The sequence below is a fragment of the Electrona antarctica genome (assembly GCF_951216825.1).
Source record: "Electrona antarctica genome assembly, chromosome: 12".
Taxonomy (NCBI): Eukaryota; Metazoa; Chordata; class Actinopteri; order Myctophiformes; family Myctophidae; genus Electrona; species Electrona antarctica.
Window position 1 is genome coordinate 25,786,211 of NC_136793.1, and position 27,436 is coordinate 25,813,646.

The 27,436-nt window shown below is 41.7% G+C and overlaps 1 protein-coding gene across 1 annotated transcript in view; it reads right to left on the reverse strand.

Moving 5' to 3' along the window:
• The window catches only part of ipo11 (importin 11), a 217,581-nt gene that overhangs the window by 63,163 nt on the left and 126,982 nt on the right, over positions 1–27,436 (reverse strand). The window contains exons 23-27 of the mRNA XM_079517126.1: positions 25,799–25,878; positions 25,570–25,650; positions 6,595–6,690; positions 5,846–5,959; positions 1,868–1,989 (exon numbers count right to left, since the gene is read on the reverse strand). Coding sequence (XP_079373252.1) covers positions 1,868–1,989; positions 5,846–5,959; positions 6,595–6,690; positions 25,570–25,650; positions 25,799–25,878 — 493 coding nt within the window. The remainder of the gene's footprint in view (positions 1–1,867; positions 1,990–5,845; positions 5,960–6,594; positions 6,691–25,569; positions 25,651–25,798; positions 25,879–27,436) is intronic.

The following is a 27,436-nucleotide window of genomic DNA, read 5'->3' on the forward strand; positions in this document are numbered from 1 at the left end:
TAGATATGACGACATGGGACTGGGCACGGAACCCTTTCCATAGTGAGACCAGGGGGAGAAGCACACTGACAGGGAGAGCCGAGTCTGCAGACATATTTATTTTATAATTTTGTAACCCTTTTTCACCCGCTGCTAATTGCCTAAACTCAGCTGTAATCCTGGGCGCTACTCTCCCTCTGCCAAACTGGGGAGAGCCCTGAACTGAGCTCATGTTTCCGTCAATGCATGAGGAGTGAGCAGGCCGCTTCTCATCACCTGACAGGGGAAGTTTCCTCAGTAGGACGTAGGACGTGGAAGGAACACGTAATTCCAACCAGTTCCTTTCCTCTCCATCAGGTGCCCAGGCTGACCAGGGGGAGGCAGTATAGCGACCAGGATTACTGCATGTTTTTTTGTGAGAGTACACAGGGAGAACATGCAAACTCCACACAGAAAGGCCCTTTCAACCAACCCCACCCAGGGTATGGGTGCTGATGACACGGAGGAACACGCCCCCAACACCCACAGAGTTCCCAGCAGGAATCGAACCTGGGACCTTCTAGCTGTGAGGCGACAGTGCTACCGCCCGTGCCCCCTTCATATTTATTTTATGGTAAGATGATGCGTGGTAACACAGAGTCTAATCTCAGGCACGCCTGCAACTTTGCAGAAATGCATCACCACCGTTTTCCTGTTAATACCCAGAGAATGTAACACGCACTGCTGAGCACCTCTGCTCTGCCCACCAATCTCCTGATAATACAGCTGCCGACCTGGAAGCCATGGCAACCACTGCGTGTGTCATATTAAAGATCCCTTATTCCGTGGGAGGACGCGCATGTCAATCCCAATTCCATCCAGCCCAAAGCTTCTCCTCCCTTTACTATCGAATAGGTACGTACTGTACGTACAGTAGCACCCCTCAATTCATCTTCAGAGACACAGAATGCATGGAACTTCTCATCAGATTCAACTACTGTTATGTGCACATGGCCAGTGTCAAGATATATTTAATACTTTGTGCTGGCAAAGCCATAGTTTTCAGTCACCTTCTGTGACTGAATCAAACGGTAGAAACTATAGTAAAAAGGAAATAAAATAAGAGAAAACAGCCACTTGAAGTCCATTCCCCCTCTCTAATGTAACTGCCAGAAATAATACTGAAACATGAAAAGGATGTTCTTACAGTACTTGACATTATGGCTTCCTGATTCCCCCACTCCTTCAAAGTAAATGTGCTTGATGTGTTATTAATAGCACAGCACATTTATCTTAAAACATGTTGCCAGGAAAGAAATGTTGGTGGTGTAAATATGCAAATGTGCCATGTAATTATCTGAAATGGCATCAAAGGATCTGAAATGGAAGATGCATGTAAAGTGGATTGTATTTATCACGTGGATCATTAAGCAGTGAGTGACAGAGAGAGAGAGAGAGAGAGAGAGAGAGAGAGAGAGAGAGAGAGAGAGAGAGAGAGAGAGAGAGAGAGAGAGAGAGAAAGAGAGCGCTCACAGCGACATCTTGTGAATTTGTCATTTTTCAGCGAAGAAGTTTGGCAGAAGTAAATACCAGTGGACCTACTGTCAAAAGTAGCCTGGGGTACTTTCAGGATTTTGTGTGATTTGTGACTTCATGCACATAGTGGCATGAGCTGCGAATGTGCTACCTTTGTAGGGACAGAGACATACCTGTACCTGCACGTACATACAGACAAACCCTGTTCTAGATGGTTAAGAATTGTTGAAGTTCATGGATATACAGTTTTACAGTACACATATACAGTCACTCATAAAAGTCCTTCACTTTGCTACAACCTAGAATGCGACCTCTACCATCCCCCCACCTACTGTATATACCAGGCCCTCTAGATATTAAAAGTAGGCATTACCTGTTGTCAGATGGTAGGAGGGAGAGGAGGGCCAGGGAAGACATCTTCCTTCTCTCTGGCTGAGTGATGTTGTCCATGCGGTCCACCCACATCTCTATCACGCTACCCAACAACTGGTCCATCTGGAACAGTCGGGGAGGTCAGTGGGGTTTGATGCGGGAGAGTGAACGTGGAAAAGAAAGACAGTAAGGGACAAACAGTTTAGCAGAGGAGAGTGAAGGAGATAAAACGTGAGCAACGGAGAGAGAGAATCATTAACGGATACAGTAGCTGTGGAGCAGTATATCAGTAAGCTAATGGCTGACTGTGGACTCGTAAGCTCGTAACATAATGGCTGCAATGCTGTGGGAACTCCGGGTTCCCCAAACACGTGTCAGCTCCTGAAGCTCTCGCCAACTTCTGAAATTCTGCTCCTATATTTATTCTAGTTTTACAGTGAAGTTAGCCAACTTTATATTCTTTTTGGCATTAGACACAACCAGTAAAGCAAAAGCGGGTCATTTGTCCGTCGTTGGAACTCTTGCTCACATTTTATGTCAATTAGGGCTTTTCCACAGCAATATAATAATAACTTTATTTATATATAGCACCTTTCTAGGCATGAGCCACAAAGTGCTGCACAGGAATAACAAGAAAATTCACAATAGAAAAATAGAAAAACAAATAAGTGACATGATCTAACATAATGAACGCAATAAACAAGAAATACCCAAACATTAAACAAATCAAGATAACACAAGATCAGTAAAAGGCAGGGAAAAACAAAAAGTTATTTATAGGAATGCTTTTTGAAACAAATGGGGTTTAATAGGGATTTAAAACGTGTGAGGGAGTCAGTGAGGCAAACTAATTCTGGAAGCTCATTCCAGAGCTTTGTTGCTCGGATGGCGAAGGCCCGATCACCCTTTGTGACGTAGTTCGCGGAACGGATTTTTAGGAGCCCCTTGCCTGCAGACCTCAGGCTGCGAGGAGGGTCGTGAGGGGGCAAGAGCTCCGTGATATAGCTAGGGGCAAGACCTCTTTGAGCTTTAAAGGAGATTAAAATAATTTTAAAATCAACTCTATAGTTGACCGGAAGCCAGTGAAGCGACATCAAGACAGGGGTGATGTGATCACGCTTTAGAATATAGAACTATAGAATGGTAATAGATGATAACTGCTCCAATTGCATTTCCATTTCCATTTTGGTACAGAACAACTGTTTAAACTGTGCCAATTCTTAGATGATGATGATGATGATTATTATTAAAATATTTTTATTTTATTATTGTATTATTATTTTTATTATTTTTTTGTACAGTTCACGAACTGTGCTAAACATGGCCAAAGTGTGCCTGTGTGAGGGCTTAAATATGTAGGTATTCAAATGCATGTCTGATGTTGTTATTTACTACTGCTGCACAGTCGTGATGAGACAAAATATTTACAAATCCACAACTATGCATAGAAGACTACAGTCATTTCCACCTGTAGGCAGTCGATGCTCATTCAAGTAATAGCTATGAAAGTTCTCAGCTCTGAGCTCAACAATATACACGCTCTCTGATAACAATCTGTCAATACACCTGGGAAAAACATAATCTATTATTTTTGCGTCTAAAGTCAACGTCAGTAAGTCTGAAGACTTTACGGTCACAGCTGGTAACCATGTAATCGCAATTAAAGAAAAGGTAACCTAATCGGGGCCAGGTATTTTTTCGGTCTTATTTGAGTTGTCCCTGTTGAGCACCGAGCTCTGGCTGAAGCGCGTTGGGACTCTTTGTGGCTGTCAAACGACTTCACTAGAGTGAGTGATGCCCATGGGCATAACACTGGAAGGAGATCATCTGTATCCAAGAGATCATGTAAGTATCCAATCAATCAATGGTTCAGACAAATTGTGTGAACAGACGTGGATCAGCACGCAGCACCTTCACTATTTCAGTGTGAAACCAGGCCCAATCAATCATTTGTATATTATTTCCCCATCGTCTGTTATATACAAAGACCTTATCCACAACTTGTGACAGCAAGGCAGAAAATAGCTTTCAAATCATGTGTCATACACCAATATCTGAAAATAGATGAAGATATACATATTTGAATGTCTTTAAAACAAGAAGCTGAGAAAAAGCCTGTCAAAGATCTGTTGTCTCAATCCTCTTTAACCGTTTTAAAATGCTGACGAATGCCAGAAGGGTTGATGACTGTGACTGGCTGACACGCTGAAGACTGCTGCTGAAGGAAATTAAAGCCTTCAAAAAAAAGTTAGGGAGTTTAAATGTTCATTGATCTTACACCTCTCACAGCAGTTGCAAGTTGAAGGACTAATTATAAGTATTTTGTGATCCTAAAACTGCAGTTTGTTATATTCAGCAGATTCTTGTCACATTGTCACATTTTGTGGCACATCAAACACTGTGGATTTGCTGGAAACTGTTGAGATAGTCATCAGTATGGGTTTTTATGCATACACAAAAACACATGTGTAATTGTTGTATATTATGATGTATATTGTGATATCTATATGTTTACATTATTATTATAATGTAAACTTTTTTGCTTTTTTTCATTGATAGATAATACAGTAGGTTGACAGGAAACGGGGAGAGCGATGGGGGAGGAGACCCGAAGCAAAGGTCGTCGGCATCAGGGATCAGGACTCGGTGCCCAGACCGCTAGGCCGTACATTATTATTACACTATTATTATAATTGTATGTTATTATAGTACATATTGTATTACACTGTATATTACATTATTATAATTGTATATTGTTATAGTATGTATTATATTATTACATTATTTTTATAATTATGTGTACTAGTCCTTACCCGTTCAAAGATAGATCATAGCCTATTATTGATGTCCCGTCGGTGCGACACGCATGCAAGTTGGCACAACCCGTCGCTGCTCTGCGTGTTACGCAGCTGTGTGAAGTTGTGGCATTCTGTGACCTGCGTAATGGAGGCGACGTGAGGTAACTGAATTCAATAGGCAACCAACATGGGGCGACAGGGCCATCTCATCTCAACCAACCTGGGCGACAGGGCCATCTCAACCAACCTGGGGCGACAGGGCCATCTCATTTCAACCAACCTGGGGCGACAGGGCCATCTCTGAATTCCTGTTATTCCTGTATGATGAATTCCTGTTCTGTCCTTTGTCTATATAGAAGTGTCTATTTGTACGTCTCTAAATGTTTTTGATGAATTGAACATTGTGGACCCTATTGGAAACAAGTGTAATGCTTAATTGGGTCGTCCACTCAGAGTTAACAGCCTTTGTATTGAGTTTGTGCTTGAAATGTACTGTAATTCTGCAAACTGTTAATACATTTTTCAATCAATCAATCAATCAATCAATCTCATTTGCCACCCCCACTCTCTGGAACACTCTCCCAACCCACAACAATGCAGCCCCCACCGTATCTTTTGTGTTCTTGGTTTTCACCTTCTTTCTTTAACATTGTTTTTTCTTTTTCCTGTGAAGCACATTGAACTGTCTGAATTGTGCTATAAAAATAAAGCTTGATTGATCTTCAAAACCGCCGTCAAAAGCCGACCTCTTCAGACTCGCCTTCCCCACCCAAGTCTTTTCACCTCTCTATTTTTAACTGCTTTTAGTTTCCTTCTTTAGCCTGTTTCTTTTAAATATTCAAATTTGTTTTGCTTTAATAAAGTTGTTTTGTTTTGTATAGTCTTTTTGGACCTATAAAGGTGCTTTATAAGTTTGATGTATTATTAGAATGACAAGGTTAATGCCATTGTTGATTGGTTCATGATGTGAAATCTCTCTGATTGGTTCACACACTACTTTGGTCTGATTTGAGGATATAAAATGGTGCCATGTTTCTCATTCTTCAAATTGACAAAAAAAACAAATCTGTGGTAAAATTGGATGTTAACCGATTCCCTGCCAAGGAACAACCTTAAAAGAAAGAGCGGTCAAGAGAGCAATAAATAAATGGGCTGAATGTCATGTTAGTGATGAGTCTTACCTCCTGGTTGCACTCAGAGGCCATCTGAGTGAGCAGAGAGGAGAAAAAGCTGGAGTTCTGGAGCAGGACTCGACCCAAGATACCTAGGTAGGTGGACATCACCACCGGGTACCTCTGTACAACACAAACACAAAATCCATAAGAGACCTTTTACAGAGAGAACATGCCAGGAGTAATGACACAAATTAGGAGCCAGTCAATCAATAACAATATGTATATGTAGCCCCTCTAACACGAGTTTATAACAGAGGAGGACAAATGGGTGATTTTTGACAAAGACAACAAGTGGCCTCCGGGAAAAAAAAGTCAAAGTCCCCCCCCTACAACACCCCTCCCCCTGCACACGTCATTTCTCTTTTTTCCCTTTTTTTAACTGTATTGAAATATGATTTATTTTCTCTTTTTTCATATAAGTGTATATTTGTAAGTCATTACATTGAAATGGTATGTTATGAAACTTATGAATTACGCCATGAATTGAAAATGGAGGACAGTTATGTAAACATGAATTACGTCATGCAGTACAACAGTACGTCATTAATTGAAAATGGAGGACCCTTATGTAAACAAGTCTTTGTGCGTTTTCTGGATCTATCAAGTAACAGTTTTTGACCTGTACTTTTGTTTGAAATGTACCCATTCTGCATACTGTGAAATACAATTTAAAATCAATCAATCAATCAGTCAATCTAGCTAGACCAGTTCATTGTTGTAAAGAAACGTGAAACACAGACATGTTATAAACATACTTCTCCATCCACAATGCCTCTGAAGACAGCAGGCAGCAGGGGTTGGAACATGTGGGCACCCAGTATGGGGCTAACCTTTAGCGCTATCTCCACCACCTAGAAGACAGCAAGTTGGTATAACAACGGTTGGTACAGTATAACACATTTAAAGAGTCAAACAGATGAATGAACCAGCGAGGGGAGTGAAAACAAAAAGTGAGGCCATGCAGTTGAGCCAGGAAAAAAGAGAGAAAGGAACAGCAAAAATAAATAAATGAATGAAACAAAGAAACAAAATGGGTCAGAGATTATGTTAAACTACAGAAGTATGCTATTTGAGGAAGAAAAGTGTCAGAGGACAAGTTTCATGTAAAATCCTGCATGTGTTCATTTGACTCTGAAAGTGTAGAAATGTAACCAAATATAAAATAATAATGGACAGTGGACACTTATGGGTCCACCATACATTATGTATTTGCTCTCTGGAGAGTAGGAAAAATCCTTCCTCTAACTTAAGGACTAACCTACAGCAGAGATTAAAATAGGGTCCATTTTGCATCCCAAAACGCAGTTTATAGTTAAGGGACGCAATAAAACAACGACCTCTGCATCCACGGGATGCACTACTGTACTCAGCATGTACACAATAATACACGTAAAATAATTGCTTTAGTTATAATAATCATGAATATAACTACATTATAACCATATCAAATGAAATGGGAGTTAAATGCTGCAATTTGAAAAACTGGCAAAATATGACTCCTAACGTCGTTGAAGTGGGTCATAAAATGTCTCTGGGACTCATCTAAAAGACCATCCCTGCATCCCGGGACTCATTACATTGAAAACCTATTTACATCACTGCTACAGTACTCTCCATTTAAACTACACACTATGTGCGAGTCGACTCTTTCTCCCAAACAAACAATATAAAGGCAACATGCAGGTGATACAAGATTAGATGAATTCACGTGGGGAAAAACAACAACTGTGAGTGAGGGCGACATCATAGGATGCATCTTCCTATTTCCGAAAGGAAAAAGGTCACTCCTGATGGGCAGTCAACAAGCCAATTAACGCGGTGAGACGTCTCTGTGTGCTGGCATTAGACAGCTGGACCCTGTGCACTCCCCTTCCAGCCATTATTAACACAAGCATGTCTGGCATAAGGATGTCACAGCAGGGTGTCCCAGGCACTTTCAGTTTAATCATTTCATTTTAACATACTTTATGTTTAACATAAAGAGGTAAAATATTGCCTTTGCCATGATAAAAATGTAATACTGCACATACTCTTCTAGGTCGTCGTGGTCACAATACAGTGTCACACAAAAGTAGAAAAAATATCATTTTCACAAGCTCACAACGCGTCACATGGTTGACACATTGTTATAATAATAATATCATTTTATTTACATTGCACTTTACATTTGAAACAAATCTCTGTGCTGCAGTTTTTGGCATAAAAAACACCACAACTAAACAAAACGCATGGGGGCAAAAGACCTAGGGGGTAAAACCAGAAAATCTAAGTGAATGCCTAGTGAGAAAGGAAAGTCTTTAGTCCTCATCAACAGACTGTGGAGCTCTCAAGGGGCAGCTGAACAGAAGGTCTGCTCGCCCGTGGTGTGGAGCTTGGAGGGGGTTATTGTTTTCACGTTGTGAGCCTGTAGATTACCTTTTTTAATACATTTTGTTTAAAGTGAAAAGTGGTTGTGTGTCTGTGGGTTTTTATAAATATTGAACCAATGAAAAGTATTAACAAGAGCTTGTGACTAAATAATAACTACATGGGATCCATTGGAACAAAGTTTTTGCTCAGTTTGCTAAAAGTAGCAGTTATGGATATAAAAGGTTTCCACCCGACAGCGACAATATACAAGTCTGTGTGTGTGTGATTTGTAAGTGACTACAACATGCATTGATACAACTTTAATTTGTTGAATTTTGAAAAATGTTTAGTTTTTTCATACGTGTTTTACTCCCCTATCTATATCAAGTTTACCCTGTATGGTGACTCGACATGGTATCTCCCACATTTTGTTTATGTTGGCTCCGTGTGCATCTTTAGGGTGTTTTTAGTGTGCGGGAGCACTCAGCAGCAGGATGCTGTGCGTAACGATCATGTCATTCCATGATCATCACAGTGATATCACATCAGACGTCGTAGACAAGTGGAGAATGGAGATCATAAGACAAATGATGATGATGACTGCTCTGCCAACAGCACCAGGCAGTTAAAAGGACCGTTGAATGCGTCCGTGTGCAAAAAGAACAGAACTACAAGCTAACAATACGACACCATGCCAGCAGAGAGAGCGGGAAAGAGAGAGAGATGGAGGGGGGGGGGGAGACCCAAGAAAGAGCAGAGCACATAAAAATACATTCTTCGGCCAAATCTCATTTGAAAAAATATTTAGAGTATAATGAAAGTAATGTTTATACCATTGGAATCTTACACAGATGTCCCCGATTAAAGTAATTAGCATATATGCCTGCAGCTGCGCAACATCCACAGAGCAAGTCCGAAGAGTTCAATCTACATGACATGTAGATGTGGATCTTCATTCTTCAGCCAAACTGTTAGGCATTCACGCCTTCTCTGCATTCTCTGTTCTCAACCCCTGGATTAATTCTTCAAAATAATGACCTAATCAGAGGCAGAGAGATAGAGCATGCTATTTGTGGTCGCGTGACCATGATAGGGACTGTAACCGACGGTGAATGGAACTTGTAGCGGAGACCGATTCTAACAGTAATACACACACACTCATGTATACGGACATACACATCTATACTCATACATACGGACATAGACACATAGGGACACACACGGCCAATCATAGGAGCATTGTCACCACTAAAAAGTATAGGCCTTAAATGGTTAAAATAAAGCTTGAATGGGGGAAAACCCTGGCATGATGGATCATTTCCCACAGTGCTACAGTACACGCATGGCGAACTGTGCCTGAGGCAATGAAATAAAACTGCTAAGAATTTCAACACGTACGCGTGTGTGTGTGCGTGTGTGTGTGTGTGTGTGTGTGTGTGTGTGTACACTTTATATGATCTCCCTTGAGCAGAAAATTAACACAGTGATTACCCTGATCATAATATGATCACACGCACAGCCTAGAAACACAGCAGCTTACCAGGCACACGCACACCCCGTCACCCCGGGGACAATATTATTGTCCCCGGGGTGACGGGGTGTGCGTGTGCCTGGTAAGCTGCTGTGTTTCTAGGCTGTGTTCTTGGATGTGTTGTTCTGGTTCTCCTCTGCACAAAGAGGATTAGAGGATGCCAGATGTGCAGCGATGCCTTGGGGCCTTACAAGGCCCACACCTCAGAGGACTGAGGACTCTGTACGCATACAACTGCTGAAAGACACACGCATGCATGTACCCGTGAACGCACACAGGCAAACTGTCTGTACTCTGGAAAAGGGTGCATTTCGTGTATGGATATACATATACAGTACATATAGATTACACAACTTGAGAATTGAAACCTGGCAAAGGCCCAGTACCCCAGGGCCATGATGAAAACAAATTGCCATAATCACAGGCAACTAGCTTTTACAAAGGCAAAGTAATAGCCTGGAACTCTCTGAGGTTACATTTTGCTCAGCTCAGCATCATATACGAAAGTGAACACAGTTTGTCTGGCATGGCCAGACTAATATCACTGCGTAGATAATAGATATTAGTCTGGAATCTCTGTGTGGAACCTGCATTTCCATTAAACTAAATCCCTCTGGTGATAAACCTGCCACATATTTGGCCCTGATTGGTCCCTCACTACTTTGGAGGGAGTGGAATGCAATCACAACTTCAACAGTGCCAGACCAAATTTGCCAATGGGCTTTTTTTTGCCCATTTGCTATGGCAGATTTGTCTGGTTTCCAGGCTAAACACAGTTCACATCTACAGTAGGGTAATGGCAGTCATATAGTTGTGTGACAGATGATGAAAGATACACGCGCAGCGTTACTTTCTAACTTTCAGTGTACATTTGTAAAATGAACAGAATGGGACAGAATGTCGTAGTATTCGAAAGGCACAGATGACTCTCCAGAATTAAAGGCAAACAAATATTGTTAATGCGGTTTGCTTTGATTGAATGAATTGTGATTCGATCTGGGTGTTCTAATAAATAAAGTGTTTGTGGTGATTAGTGTGTGTCCGTATTTACTAATATTGTTTACGCGGTTTGCTTTGATTGAATTGTGATTTGATCACAATGTTGGGTGTTCTAATAAATACAGTGTTTGTGTTCGGTCTAATACTACAAAGGATAAAGCTGAAGGGAATAGTATAAAAAAGTCCCTTTTTACAGTACAATAATGTTTCATGTTTATGTTGACATCTCTAGCGTGCTTTCTTATGGATACTATGTTTATGTTTATTTTTATTCAACTTTCAGCATGATCACAGGTTTTAAAAGACAGGTGCCATTAAAAACACTGAATTATTTTGCCGATCACAAATATAAAACTTCAAATCTAAAATGCAATAGCCTATCTAAAAATCCAAATGGTGTAAAACTCAAATACTAATAACAGATACTGTTATTGACTTTGTCAAAGACTCATAACATAAGTTCACCGGCAGGCGGGCCACGCAGGGCAGTCATATAGGCTCACCCTGTAGTGCAGGGATACTCAAATAGCTGAAGCTGTGGGCCACATTACAAAAATGGCAAGGGGCCAGGGGCCAGTTGATAAAATGACAACATTAATGATACAAGTGCAATGTGCATTCTTTTATGGCTTGACCTTCCATTTCTACTCTGTCAATAGCATAGCATAAAATATAGTCAGTTGCCTAAGGGCCTTGCTACGCATAGTGTATTACCAATGTTCTCAAGCTGTTCTGCCCTGTCAGCCAAGATACATGTGGGTGATATAAATTTGAGGAAAAAACGGCTGACTTTCCCACTGATGCCAGGGAACCAGAGTGTAACGATTATGGTTGCACATGCGCCCACAAATCTATCAAGTACAACTAAACTTTTTTTAAATTACACTGTCAGACCAAAAGTGGTGACCTACTGAAAAACACAAATTGTTGTTACACACAAGCAATCTGCGACTCCACGTTGTTGTTCACAGACAAGGTTGTTCATTTATCGTTTCATGTAATTGCAACATGTTAATTGTATGTACACGGGATCAGATTCATTGTTGATTAAAACGGCAACAGCTGGGATCAAAATGTTTGGATATGTCACGTTGTAAAAATAAATCTCTCCAACTCATTGTTATTGCGTGCGTGTGTGTGTGTGTGTGTGTGTGTGTGTGTGTGTGTGTGTGTGTGTGTTTGAGCGGATTGTGTGCTGAATGCCAGAGGCATAGCTTGGAAGGGGGTACACTCCAGATCAACAAACCTAATTTATATGTTGTTGCTATATTTATTTGGTTGCTGAGCTTCTACATCAGCCATTTTCGGTGTGTGACACAGGCTTGCAGGTATAAACACCCTATACTTTCATTTTGTACCTTATTGATTTCAGTTGTTCACAACATAGCAACACCGTGGTCTTTGTTAGAGTAACTTACTTGTTTCTTATCAACCTCTCAGCAAAGGTTAAAAAAGCAACAACAATTGTTAATTGATGCTTTGAAGCAAATTAGCGTCTATGAACTGTATCTTTTAAAACACAATCTGTGCCAGGAATGTTTGGTTACGTTCTAAGCAGCATACCCTCCCTGGGCCAAGATGGAACGTTTGGTTACGTTCTAAGCAGCATACCCTCCCTGGGCCAAGATGGAACGTTTGGTTACGTTCTAAGCAGCATACCCTCCCTGGGCCAAGATGGAACGTTTGGTTACGTTCTAAGCAGCATACCCTCCCTGGGCCAAGATGGAACGTTTGGTTACGTTCTAAGCAGCATACCCTCCCTGGGCCAAGATGGAACGTTTGGTTACGTTCTAAGCAGCATACCCTCCCTGTGCCAAGATGTAAAGACGCTATTTAAATAAAGTATATATTAGTGCCGGGACTTTAACGCGTTAATTGAGATTAATTAACTACAGAAAAATTAACGCGTTAAAAAAATTAACGCATTTAATCGCACCTTTTTTTTCACCGCGGAACGTTTCTCACTGTGTTTCTAGTAGTACTGAATTGGCTGCGGCACGCGAGCTGCAGCAGCAGCAGCAGCAGCTGTTGTTCACTCTACACTACAGGCTACAGCTCCGTCAGAAAGCCCAAAATCCAAACCCAAATGAATCTAATGAAGAAGCCGCTTATATCGCTTTTGCTCCATGGATGGGACATTTAGATGTAAAAGCTATCGGATGGACGCGTGGATAGCGGCATGGCTGTGTGCAATGTCAGAGGGAAAGGATCCATTTATGACCAACGTTAGCTTATATGCTAGGCTTGCTAGCTGCTTCAGTTTAACATGTCTCACAGACCACCGGAGACGCGCGGTGATTTCACCACAGCACAAAGCTGTCAAGCTGTCCTCGATGCGCCAGCCCCAACCTCATGTGAAATGTTTCCCCCATAATAAAGTTGTTTTTATTTGTTCTCATGCCCCGCCATGTAAAGCAGATTTGAGTATTTCATATACACACTGAAGACACTATATAGGCACTTGCTGCTCTTGTTTATCTGTTGGGATAAAAAAGTTGTATTGCTTAAAGGGGAATACCACTCATTTTCAACATTTTTCTATGGAGTTGTGTGCACTGGAAATAATAAAGTCCCCCCATTATGTGTTGCCTATAGAACTGGAGGTCTGAAAAAAACAGTAACATTATGAAGTACATTTTTGTGATGTCACTGAGATGTACTTCATAATGTTACTGATTTTTTTCAGACCTCCAGTTCTAGGCAACACAGAATGGGGGGGACTTTCTTATTATATCCACACAACAACTCTAAGGTATATTAATGACAGTAAAATGTTGAAAATGAGTGGAATCCCGTAGTCACTATTCACTGGGATACCAAAAAACATTTGAAAAAAAAGGTTTCTCACTGTTCTCGGGTTGAATATTGATATGCGATTAAAATGCGATTAATCGAGATTAATTAACTACAAAGCCTCTGATTAATTAGATTAATTTTTTTAATCGAGTCCCAGCTCTAATATATATATATATATATATATATATATATATATATATATATATATATATATATATATATATTTTTTTTATATATAAAATATAATAATAATAATAATAATAATTTGACATGCACGCGATGTGCACATGGATGTGCCCACGGTTATTTATTCTTTCATTTGTCCCTTATCTCTGGCACCTGCACAGCGTTTCTATAGAGGATATGCGTGTGACATCATCAGACCAGGAAGTTATGCAGGAATGCCTACTGAGTGGCTAAAAACTACTTTCTGGCCTTGACAGCCCATGCATCCAAACAGAAAAGTCATATCTAATTGCATTATACGACATTAAACAATGTTAAACTCATTTTTCCTGTCACTTTGCCACTCGATTTGCCATTCACTTTGTGCATGCGCATACTCTCTATAGTAACAGGTGGCATGGATTGTGTTAAGCGAGTGAATACAATTTTAAAAAAGCAAACATTGACATGTTTGTTCATTTGATCAGGTACTACACCACACTTCTGTACTTGAGCCTCTAGCAAAGCAGGGAACCAACTTCCCCCTCTCCTTTATTTACTCCTCAGTCACCTTGGCACCTGATGAAGCATTGGCATGCCCAAAGACTGCTCTTGACATCAAGACAAAATTTAAAGGAACTGGCAGGGTGGAAATAACACTACCATCTCCCATAGATGCCCCATGCCTGAAGAAGTAACCCTGCTGCAAAGTGAAGGTGTACTGCAACTTTCCAGACACAGGCAGAGAGTGATAACAGCCATTTCTATTTGTTTAAACCAAGAACAATGTTGGTGTAAGTAGGAGATTCAATGGGAAATTCATATTTTTATATATGCAGATTGCTAATTAAAAACTAAAAGTCAAGTCGAGTTCTGAGAGCTTCCTGATGACTCTCCAGAATTAAAGGCAAACAAATATTGTTTATGTGGTTTGCTTTGATTGAATGAATTGTGGGTGTTCTAATAAATAAAGTGTTTGTGGTGATTAGCGTGTGTCCGTATTTACTAATATTGTTTACGCGGTTTGCTTTGATTGAATTGTGATTTGATCACAATGTTGGGTGTTCTAATAAATACAGTGTTTGTGTTGATTAGCGTGTGTCCGTATTCGGTCTAATACTACAAAGGATAAAGCTGAAGGGAATAGTATAAAAAAGTCCCTTTTTACAGTACAATAATGTTTCATGTTTATGTTGACATCTCTAGCGTGCTTTCTTATGGATACTGTTATTGACTTTGTCAAAGACTCATAACATAAGTTCACCGGCAGGCGGCCCGCGCGGGGCGTCACCAAGGGCGGGTCTCCGTCTAAAATCGGACGTAGAAAGAAATCACGCGGTTGCCTAGGGGGCTTTTCTGCCCAGGCAGAGAGCATGATAGAAGGGTAAAGGATTTCACACACTCGCTGCTCGGCTGCTTCCTTTAGCCTACTTGTAGGTTATCACTCTATTTATGTGTGTGGAAATATCCATGATATTGATATTGTTCAATAATGAATAGGTACTGTACCAGTGTTGACTTCACAAGAAGTAACTATTACTTGCTAGCACAGACATACCTAAAAATGGACCCCTGCCTGTGAAGTTCCAAGATAACAATGGGGGTAGGGGTCGAGGTGTGAAAAGGCTCCCTCTCAAGGGAAGAGAGGATGTCAGTGCTTATAACCTGTTGTATGCTGTATCAATGATTATGTGTTTACTAAGCAAGATATCAATTATCCATGAATGTCTAGTTATTGTAAACAGCAGTTGCCTAATCTGGAAATAAGGAACTGTGAAGCAGACCTCTTAACAATGAGAGATGGGGGAAAACTGCAATAAATAGCTGAACCAAGGGAGGAAATCCCACCAGTTCAATACTCGGTCAATAATAATGTCAGCCCTGGGGCTGATGCAAGCAGCCAATCACAGGGAGAGCTGGTGCCATAGTGCTTCAGCAACCAATTGAATGTTAAACTGATGTAGACCTGCCTTCAGGGCGGTCCTTCCGAACGGAAGGTTATAAGACACAGAGTTATGTTATTTTAAGGCTGGATGTTTGAGTAAAATCTGTGAATCCTTGTGACAGCTGATTCCCTTCCTGAGGGAGTAACTGGCACGATATGTTATCAAATTAGCAAAGAAATCGTAGCCAGCTATAAATGTGGACAATGTGAGTGCATAAATTTAAAAGCCTAAGTACGGTGCCAACTGTACACCATCTGGGTAATTGTAGCCCCATTCCCCTTGGCTCGGCTTTCCCGCGCTGGCACATCCTGTCAATTCAGATGTGGTTATTTAACTACTATACAATATAATAACTAAACTACTAGTTGGTGTACTGTATATACAGGGCTAATTTCATTCAGTACTTCTCCACCTCTGTTTCTCTGCTGTGATTTGAGTTGACTTCCTTTCGGGGTGCTGGCTCCCTAAGCCTAATTCCGATTGGCTAAAGGCTAGTTCCTCCTGCACCAAAGCTCAGGGTTTGGGAGGTGTGACGCTTCGCCATTTACTGTCCCTCTTCACGGCACTAAGGGAATGCAAACGCTAATTTGCAGAGGCTACATAAAACATTTTAGTTAATGTTTTGCTGGCTGATGTGAATGGGGCATAAACACTACAGTGCCAGAGCTCCTATATTCCAAACTCTGCCTGGACCTGAAAGCTCTGTCAGTGGGTCACTGACTTAGTGAGTGAGGCTGGAAAAGCACAGCTGCTGTCGCCCCTCCTCTATTCTCTCTAGCAACAACTTCAGCTCCAGAGAAACATATAATGTTTAATCCCTGTGTATCTGTGTGAAATTTATACCAATCCATCAATGACTACTGTATGTTAATTTATATTTGTAGAAAAGGTCCTTTTGCACACCTACTATGCCTGATGAAGGTCCGAGCGACCGAAACGTATCTGCATTAAACAAAAGAAAACAAGAATAATTCAGTCATAACTGCCAGGTGCAGCAAGCTCTCATTTATGAGCATCTATAATCAGTTTGGGTGCTGCAGCCTCTGCCTCAGCTCACGGATGACATTGCGGTGTTCAGAGTATGGGTTTTATGCCGTTCAGACTATGGGTTTTATGGGTAAGTCTCCCATTGGCTTAGAGGCAGACAATCATAAAAGAGTGTCCTCTACGGTCACTGCTAGAGGTACTAGCAAAATGTAGTCCATGCGGTTTTCAAGCACCTGCAAAAAAGTGTTAGTGAAGACAGTGTGTAGGACTTACATCAGATCCTCTGTCCCTCCAGGCTAAGGGATACAATATCATGCATACGGAGTGGAACCAACCAATCAGGCTTAAGGTGTCTGTCTGGTGGATGGGCTCTACTTCAGAGCATGTTATTTGACGTACACCGGTTTTACGAATCGTGAACATACTTGGCCAATAAATAACATAGTGACTCTGAACAGCTCACCGAATGAAGAGACATACGTACTTGGCACAAGCCGGTCTAGGCATTCTTCATTCACACCCTGCCATGTTGAGCATTAGATGTCAGAGGACTCATTGTAGATCTAGATTTCTTTTTCTGTGTCCTCGTTATTGTTATACTAGTTTCCCATATTGTACTTAGCTGTGTATGAGCAGAGCAGATGTAGTATATTGATAACCCATATACACATAATACACTTATATGATATAGTCTATATCCCATAGAACTGTGTTACCCCTTCTCTCCTTCCCTTTGTTGAGACAAATAGGCTTACTCTGATTTGATGTATAGACAACATGTCTTTATACCATGGCACAAATATACATTCTTACTGCACACAAATGTATTACACCCACAGCATAATGTTAAGTACAAGTATAAGTATAATGTTAAGTACATACACCCAAGGTAATGCTTATGGTGCATGGCATGCTATTGAAGGAAACAGATAGGCTGGACTTTTAATACTGAGGTGCACCCACAGTTCTGCCGGCCTGAGGTCAAATAGGTCATAGGGTTCCCAGGCTATGTTGGAAAGTTTATCAATGGAGGTGACTACCACTATAATATATTCTATTATCTTGAGACCTCCTTAGTTACAAGCCTTGGTTACGTAATTGGTAATGGACACACACACACACACACACACACACACACACACACACACACACACACACACACACACACACACACACACACACACACACACACACACACACACACACACACACACACACACACACACACACACACACACACACACACACACACACACACACACACACACACACACACACCCCGTATAAAAAAGCACCTCGTGTCAGTTGTGCTTTGCTTTTCCAGTAGAACATCTTGCTGGTAAGTCATGATTCGATATATGTCTTGACTGTTTAGTCATGATTTGGAATGATTATTGATGTCCTGTAATAAACTCTAAATTGGGAAGAAAGGACATTGCCTGGACTGCCTCTCTTTTTGTATAACCTGCATGGTACATATCTCCATCAACACTCAATTTACTACAAATCTGGCGAGCTTAGCTGCGGACGATTACAACCTGTCGAGGGGACGTTGGTGAGTTGTTTGGCTGCTTACTGCGTTTCCACGAACAGGTTAACGGAAAGAACCTTTATTGATTTGGCGTTGGGGTGTTGTATAATGGTGGGGATATGGCCTTTTGTTGCAGGCAGAGGGAGTCCATGTTACTTTATTTGTAGGAACTACGGTTGCTAGAAATAAAGACAAGTACATACAATAAATGTGTATGACATAAGTAAGATATAAAAACATAAAATCAAAATAAAAAGTGTAAAGAAGTGTATAATGTGATTGAAAGGGGGGCCGTGCGCAAAAGCGCAGCCAGGAGTGCGCTGGGCTTGGTGATGTATGCCGGACGCGAAGTTTTATGGCGAGAGCTAAAGTCATATTAATTTCATAAGTCGTAATGGAAATGTTTGCTGTAAACCTATTTTGGTACAGTCTAGTCTAGTTAATTCGCACCCTTTTAATCCGAAAAAAGATCAGCTGGAACGGACTGAATGCGTCAGGCTTAACAACTTTATTGTACAGTATACTTGAATTCTTTATATGGCCGCATCATGTATAAGTAATGGGTGGATGGTGCATTTAAGGCCAGTTGTTTAATAAGTTTTTATGTATTTTTAGCCGCTTCATATGTACTGTACAGTGAATTTGCATATGAGCAGACGATGGTTTGAGTGCATGACGTCCGCAAGCCTGTTATTGCGTTTTGGGTGATAATGGGGACGCGGAGTGCGTCCTGATAGTGCCGATTATGGGAGATAATAATTGGGGAGATCCGTCCTGTATATTGTGTAATAGGTCGCTACTCATTACCTTTGGGGCGGCGCGCGGTGGGATTACTGTATTTTCAAATGTCAAAACTAAATATGAAGGCCTTGTGCCTCTTAACGGACGTGCGGGGATCGCGTCAGTCCTCGGTCAGGGCCCTTATTCCGGTCCCGCGACTTTAAGGCTGGGTGTAGCAACCGTAATTGCCTTGGTCTGCCTGGTTTACTGTTGTATTAAGACGCTTAAGAGGTGAGGCGGTGGAAGTTGTGCGGTTCGATACGCAGGTCTGTTAATAATATATTTGACGGCAATTAAGTAACGATAAGGTTAAAAGAAGGCTGTAATTCTCACTCGTGTGGAAAATATCTCCAGCGGTGCAGGGCCAGTAACGTTCGAGGGCCTTGGGTACATTGGTACCGTGTGTATGTTGTTTAGGATAAAATATTTGTATTGGATGGGATAAATTGTGTGGTCCGTCTGTTGGATGGTGTAATCTGTCTATTTGTCTGTGTGTGCGCCCGGGTGTGTTGTCTCTGTTTGAGTGTGCTGCATGAGGAGTTGGTGAAGTTGGGAGTGAATTATGTGTTATATGGATGTGATGGTGATAATGCGACTGTTGATCATATTGTTGATGGTTGTTATATTGAATTGGGACTATTGTATTAAATGTGGTTATTATATGGGGGGTGAAAGTGGTTGGTCTCTCTCTCTCTCTGTGCGCTTCTCGGCGTCTGTCCTTCCGGCCAATGGGATGGCAGGGCTTTACACGGCCTGCTCCTCAGGTTAGCGCCGAGGGGGGTATAGGAGAGGAGTGTATGGTCCACACGCGCGCGGCAGTGGGGAGTAGATTTACTCGATTACTTGTTGCTGCATGCGTGCTCCTCCCTGCTCGCTCTCCTCAGCATTGAGGGGGGTGGGGTGGGGATGGGGGGCCGGTCTTGGCCTTCCCGGCTATGGCATGGCATGGCTTGGCTTTCACAGTTTTTCACGGTTTTGTTGAGTGTTCCAATCCATGGTTGATGATGATGTCACAGTGGCCTTGTACCTTTGGCTATGGTTAAAACATGTTCCATGTTTTAAAGGGGGGACGGTATATTGATTTGGTTTAGAACATTTAAGAAAATAGTAATAAGGGTAATAATACGAATGATAATAATAATAATAATAATAATAATAGGCTAATAATGATGATAATAATAATAGGTAATAAACAATGAATAATCCAAAGGAGACATTGATGGACAGTGAAATTGAAACCTTTAAATCTCTATATACATAAAGGAATATCATAATGAAACAGGGAGTAATTAGGAATCTCCTTTGCATTCTTGTTTGGAAGAAATGGTCTATCTGAGCAATTGAATTTTGGGACTAAAGTGAAAATGAAAACAAAAGAGCATCATTGGACCCTGGTTCCTATTGTGTGAGTGTGAGTGAAGGCCCATGTAATTGAGTGTTATGTTTAAAGAATTGGAGAATTGATACTAATAACATCGTTTTTGTGTTCTTATGTCCAAAACGCATGTGGAGTGTCCAGTGACGACACAGAGCCAAAATCCCCATCCAGACTACAGAACAAAGGCCAGGGACTCAGACAAAAGACACAGAGGCCTTGTCTGGATTGAGGGGGAAAGCATGCAGACCCATTGCAGATGACCTCCGGTGATCTGGGGACTGCCATGGTGTTGCAAAGATCAGTAATGGCTCAAACCAAGTTTAATAGACCACATAGTAGTATTTGTAAATCAATTCTTTGAGTGTGTTTGTGCAGGCATGCAGGCAGATCATTGGGAAATATATGCTAGGCAAAGCAAGGTCATGATACAACTCTGACTTTGAACCTTTTCTTATTTTGAGTGGTGGGACTGGCTATGGTACATTCATTTGTCAGGAGGAAGCAGATATTATTATTGATATAATACTGTTTCACCTAGCCACGAAAACCTGAACTAGGAGGAGTTTAGTGACAGTATAAGTTTGCGGGCAGGTAGCAAGCCAGGGGATATTTTCCAATGATAAGTCACATGTTTGGAAAAGTGTGTTGTATGAATGAAAAGTGTGATAGAAGCCGTATGGACTGAAAGGACAGAGTAAATGGCTGATGAATGAGTACAACAATATTGCATTACACATTTAAAGTCTAATAGACACAGAAAATACAGTGAGGAATGTACTCATGATAGACCTAATAGGTATGTCAATATCGAGTAGAAAATGACATGACGACTTGACTTTAGACTGAGACCGTGAGTTAATGGCATGCGTGTGTAATGATAGAAGCAAAAGTATATTTGCTGGTTGATTGCATATGGGTGTGTTGTGGTGACCTGTGTTGTTCGGTTCGTTGTAACTAAAATAACGGCACAGATCAATTCAGCACGTGCTCGAACTTTATGAAGTAGATTAATGTAAATGACAGAGCATATTCCTCGATCGGCATGCATGACTGACTGATTATCGGAGCTCTGGAAAACATTGCATGGACATGACTGGGACAGGACGGTTAGTTTGACGGTGGGAAAGAAAAATAGGTACATACATACATAAGATCTCCATATAATGTGATGGGATGATGAGTGTGAACCCTGAGGAATGAATGTGCTTTGGAGAGTGATGAACGTGTATGAATGAGGCAATGACTGAATGTAGTAATGTACTTCACAAAGTTACAAGAGGGGCATTTTGCATTGGGAGATGTCCAATAGGCTATTGCTGATAGAGACCATTGTTTTAAGTGAGTAATAATTTGATAAGTGAAAATAGAGTCAAATATGAGGACAGTTTAAGTTACATATAGTAAGCCAATTATACATGTTATGGTTTGAGGATAAAGACAGAGATGAGGAACTAATATACAGAGTGAAAGTAATTCAATGCACTGATAAATGTGCGGCTAACAGAGAGGGAAAGCTATACAGGACTCATATGAGGTCCGTATTTGGAATAATCAATAGATAAAGAAATGAACACATAAGTAATGATTGACTTTTGAGTCTGATGTCTTAAGTAATCACAAGGAGTAGTTTTGGAAGAGGGTATTTTGGTGTGGATAAAAACAAGTACTGGCCTTAGTGTGCTGTGAGTTTCGTGGGAGGGCGTGGACGCGACGGCTGAAACGTGCGCTCCCTAAAACACATAGTGCACAGGGACCATTGGGAACGCGACCCTGTGGTCACAGATCAGCTGGTAGCTAATTGTGTGAGTGCTGAGAGGGACGGAGTTGGCCCCACCTCTAGTGGGTGAAACTAAAGGGTTAAAAGCTATATGGCCCCTCAGCAGTCTAAGAAAACCACCATTTTGTGCCCTATAACGAGCTTGTTGATTTGATATCAGTGAATTGTCCCATTTCTTGTTGTACGAACAACTTCTGGGAAATAGAATAGATTTCAGATCTCAACATTAGGTGTATAACATTTGGACAGATAGTGTCACTGCAGTTGTTTTTGTGTTAATCTTGCAGTCATTTAGTGTTTATGATGAGTTCTAAGGTAGATTTGTTTAGTGTCGTAGGTCGAAACTTGAGAAAAGCTCGTAAGAACCAGGATGATATTAGGGCCAGGACAATGGTCAGGGCACCACCACCCCTTGAGTCAGTACTAGTTGAGGCGGAGCAGGGGCAACGAACCGCCGACCAGGCCTGCAAGGACAGCCGGCCTGATGACACCGCTGGCCAACGAAATTGTGCTATCAATTCGGGATCTGACGACTGCAGCGGGGACTCAGTGAATTCTGAGGTGAGCTCTGACGACGACAGTGACCAGTGGTCATTTGAGCGACAGCCAGGACATCTTGCTGTCACCCGGCACTATGATATGGATGAGCGGGAACGTGTTTGCAACATGAGGGACGACACTATCACTGCTACACAAATGGCAGTGATAATTGAGGGTCACAACCTGGTCTATCGTCCATTTTCATACATAGACATAAAATACATTGTAAACAACCTGCCGCCACTCTGCGACGGAGCCCATTCATGGATCACTACGTTCAATGTACTCTTGGAGGGCATTCAATTGACGATGGGTGATTTTAAGAAATTGATTGTCTGGCAAGTTGGCGTTTATGCGATGGACAATGTTTTGAATTGGGCAGGACTTCAGAGATACATCGATATAACTGTTAATGATGACCTTAATGATGACCTTTTTGATGCATACAGGAGCCGCCTCTGGCGTGTTTTGAGGGTCCTCTACCCGACTAATGTAGACCCCAGCAGTATTTTTATTGAGGATATGAGTCGAGCTGAACACCCAAGAATTTATGTAGACCGGGTGTATCAAAGATGGAGATCAGTCACAGGGAACGATCCAGACCTAAATAAGTTTGAGCAGGTGGTTTTCAGAGGCAAGGTTGAAAAAGGCCTGCCTGAGGCAGTACAGAAGGAGTTAATGGAGGTTGTGGGTCTTACCAGCATGACTAAAGCAATGTATATACACCATGTCGCGCATTATGTCAACCTGTACCGCAAAAAGCTAACTACTCAGACAGAACAAAATGAGGAGATGAAGAGGGAGTGGACTCATGCCCAACGGGGGAGACAGATGGGGGTTAGTCCAGGTAGTCAGCTGCAGCCACCACGGGCCAGCCAGGCTGCACCCCAGTACCTCCCATACTCTCCTCTGCCCGGGGTTAGACCACCTAGACGTCAAGGACGTGGTAGTAATTCTCATCAGAGGAACCAGAGCGCGTGTTACATATGCGGAGAATTCAGCCATTTCTGGCGTCAGTGTAACCGGGGCGACCAACTGCGACCTCCGCAGGGGTTGCAGGAATCATATGTCTGACTATAGACTCAAATAAGGATGTTAATGCCACAGCATACATACTTATGTGAGTAGGGGGGAGGATACGGACAGAAAACCGCTGTCATTGAAGATTTTGCATTTCAACTTAGAAGTTTTTGTTTTGTTTTTATTTTGTGTGTTTCAATGCATGTAATATTTGGTGATGTGCATTCTGTCAATTGTTTATGGTTTATTATTTTTGAACGTGTGGTTGACAATGACACATGTATTATGTGTTTAGTATTGTTTGATGTTTATTGGGTTGTTTTATTATTTGTGTCATGCTTTTGTCTCTCAAGAGGGGTCAGGGGATACCATTGTGTTGGGGGTAGGTTACTTTGAGATTGAGTGGTTATTGCTGTTTTTGTTTTGGAGTTACGTTTCGGTATAGTTTTGTTATAAATATACGTTTACGAAGGTTCTTGTTAAACCTTCGAGAGGGGTTCTGTAGTATATTGATAACCCATATACACATAATACACTTATATGATATAGTCTATATCCCATAGAACTGTGTTACCCCTTCTCTCCTTCCCTTTGTTGAGACAAATAGGCTTACTCTGATTTGATGTATAGACAACATGTCTTTATACCATGGCACAAATATACATTCTTACTGCACACAAATGTATTACACCCACAGCATAATGTTAAGTACAAGTATAAGTATAATGTTAAGTACATACACCCAAGGTAATGCTTATGGTGCATGGCATGCTATTGAAGGAAACAGATAGGCTGGACTTTTAATACTGAGGTGCACCCACAGTTCTGCCGGCCTGAGGTCAAATAGGTCATAGGGTTCCCAGGCTATGTTGGAAAGTTTATCAATGGAGGTGACTACCACTATAATATATTCTATTATCTTGAGACCTCCTTAGTTACAAGCCTTGGTTACGTAATTGGTAATGGACACACACACACACACACACACACACACACACACACACACACACACACACACACACACACACACACACACACACACACACACACACACACACACACACACACACACACACACACACACACACACACACACACACACACACACACACACACACACACACACACACACACACCCCGTATAAAAAAGCACCTCGTGTCAGTTGTGCTTTGCTTTTCCAGTAGAACATCTTGCTGGTAAGTCATGATTCGATATATGTCTTGACTGTTTAGTCATGATTTGGAATGATTATTGATGTCCTGTAATAAACTCTAAATTGGGAAGAAAGGACATTGCCTGGACTGCCTCTCTTTTTGTATAACCTGCATGGTACATATCTCCATCAACACTCAATTTACTACACAGACAACATGAATAAGGGGGAGGAAATCATAAGTGTGTAATTTGTTTCAGAATAGTTAGCGGTAGTGAGAATACCAAGCCGCTTGGAGAAATTCAATCTGGTATCAATCAAGAGTGTTAATTGAGAAATTTGTCATGTCAACTCTCAGCTAATGACAAGGAGAGCAGTAGGGTATTGCATCACTGTGTGTGTGTGTGTGTGTGTGTGTGTGCATCACTGTGTGTGTGTGTGTGTGTGTGTGCGCGTGCGTGCGTGCGTGCGTGCGTGCGTGCGTGCGTGCGTGCGTGCGCGCGCACGCTGTGCCTGCAACCCACCCACAGTCACCCCCACTAGGGTCTACTAAACCAGTTCAACATCAACTATAAATGTATAGGCCATTGTTGAGGCGAGACATGCTCAGAAAAAAATAAAGCAATGATGGTGGATGACAATTAAGCACTGAGCATTGACAGCGAGGTATATAACAGGAGTTAGATGGAAATGGATGGAGGGAATGAGGCTAAACGAAAAAGAGGGATAAGTCCAAGTAAGAAAGTGATTGGGAGAAAAGGGAGGTAGAGACTGTACCTTGAGCACCTGGACCTGTCCCTCGTTGGTGATGTCTTTGAGTAGATCACAGAAAGCTCGACACAGGCCTTCTGCATAGTTCTGGGAAAACAAAGTCATACACATTGCCACTCATCTTTGATGTGTGTGTATTTGTGTCTGCATGAGTGTTTGCGTACAGATCCATCTGTGCCAGAAGTTGTGAATTAGCATCGCTGCATCTGTTTTTTATTCAGGCATCGTGTCTCACCTGCAGAAACTCTGTGGCAGACAAGTACATGTAGGCGTTGACGATCTGGAAGCAAGTCCTCAGGTTCTCAGAGCTCAACTCTGAAACACAACAACATATGCTTCACATTACTGAGAGATCTGATGGAGGTCGGGAAAGGAAGGATGGATCAAACACACACCAGAAGGAAAAGCCTATGTCACATGTGCTTACAGACAGGATCTCAGTGACGTGGTTTACAGGGCCACTCATCTCAAATACCTGTAAATGTCTCTATTATGCAAGGTCTGTGATGGCCTGATAGCATGATATGAGCAATAAACACCACTCATGTCCAAGGAAGATGGTTTCTGACTGGTGTCAGACATCCTGAGATTGACGTCACTGGGCAGATTCCTGCGACCTTTTGATGATTGGGCAGATCTGTGGTACATCGATGGCATATGCTAGAGGTTGCTAATAACATACCATTATTGCATGACGTCACTGTTATGCAACTTATAACATATACATATATAAGAGATTTGTATAAACACAATAGGGGGTTACCTCACCAGTACTGTGGGCACACTGTTTATCCAGCGTGATAACATGTCTATATGAGCAGTGCTCCTGTGTTTGTGGGAAATTCCACTGCAGGATTCCCTGGCACTCTGACTGCAATACCACTGTAACGCCAGGGCTCCACCGGACGCGTTGCGTCTCCGTCGCGTGCGTCAAAAAACGCACCGGTTCAATTTGAATGCACGCGTCGCGTCTCCGTCAACGCGGGCAGTGGAGCCACCCTTCATTGATTAAAAAGGGAACATTCCCTGACGGTGACGGAGACGCTGACGCGACGCTGACGCGCCCGGTGGAGCCCGGCCGTAATACAAACAAGGTTACGGTGTGCACACTACACAGTGTCAGATTGATCCTTTAAATTATGTGCGATCAAGGACATACATCACATGTTTCATTGTGACCACGTAGGCTGTAATGTCTGTCTAAAGGTTGGATAAACAACATTTATTCTAGTTCACATTTAGTGAGAGTAAGGGATGCCATTACTGCCATCTTATCAACAGACAGACAGCCACAGTTAAATTATTAGAACATAGTGATGTTAACTGCCTGTAATTTATGTCTCAACTACCACAAAGTGAAAGATGTTGTTAAAGACACATCTAAATTATTCAGCATGCCTTGGCCGCTGTACCATCATTAACTGGGCGTTAAATAATTCTTATTCTCAGTCTGTCTCTCAGGTTTTCCAGGCTCATATTAATAATGAGTGGACCTTCACAGCCAAAGAATGATTATAATTGATTATGATTATTATTATAATTAGTCTCAGGAACTAAGCCTAAGACTAAGACTGTACAGTAGTATACATTCCCTTAATCAACTGATGAAGAATGCACAGGCCTAAATGAACCACCCAAACTGCTCTATTGAAGAATGCACAGGCCTAAATTAACCACCCAAACTGCTCTATTGAAGAATGCACAGGCCTAAATTAACCACCCAAACTGCTCTATTGAAGAATGCACAGGCCTAAATGAACCACCCAAACTGCTCTATTGAAGAATGCACAGGCCTAAATGAACCACCCAAACTTCTCTATTGAAGAATGCACAGGACCAAATTAACCACCCAACTGCTCTATTGAAGAATGCA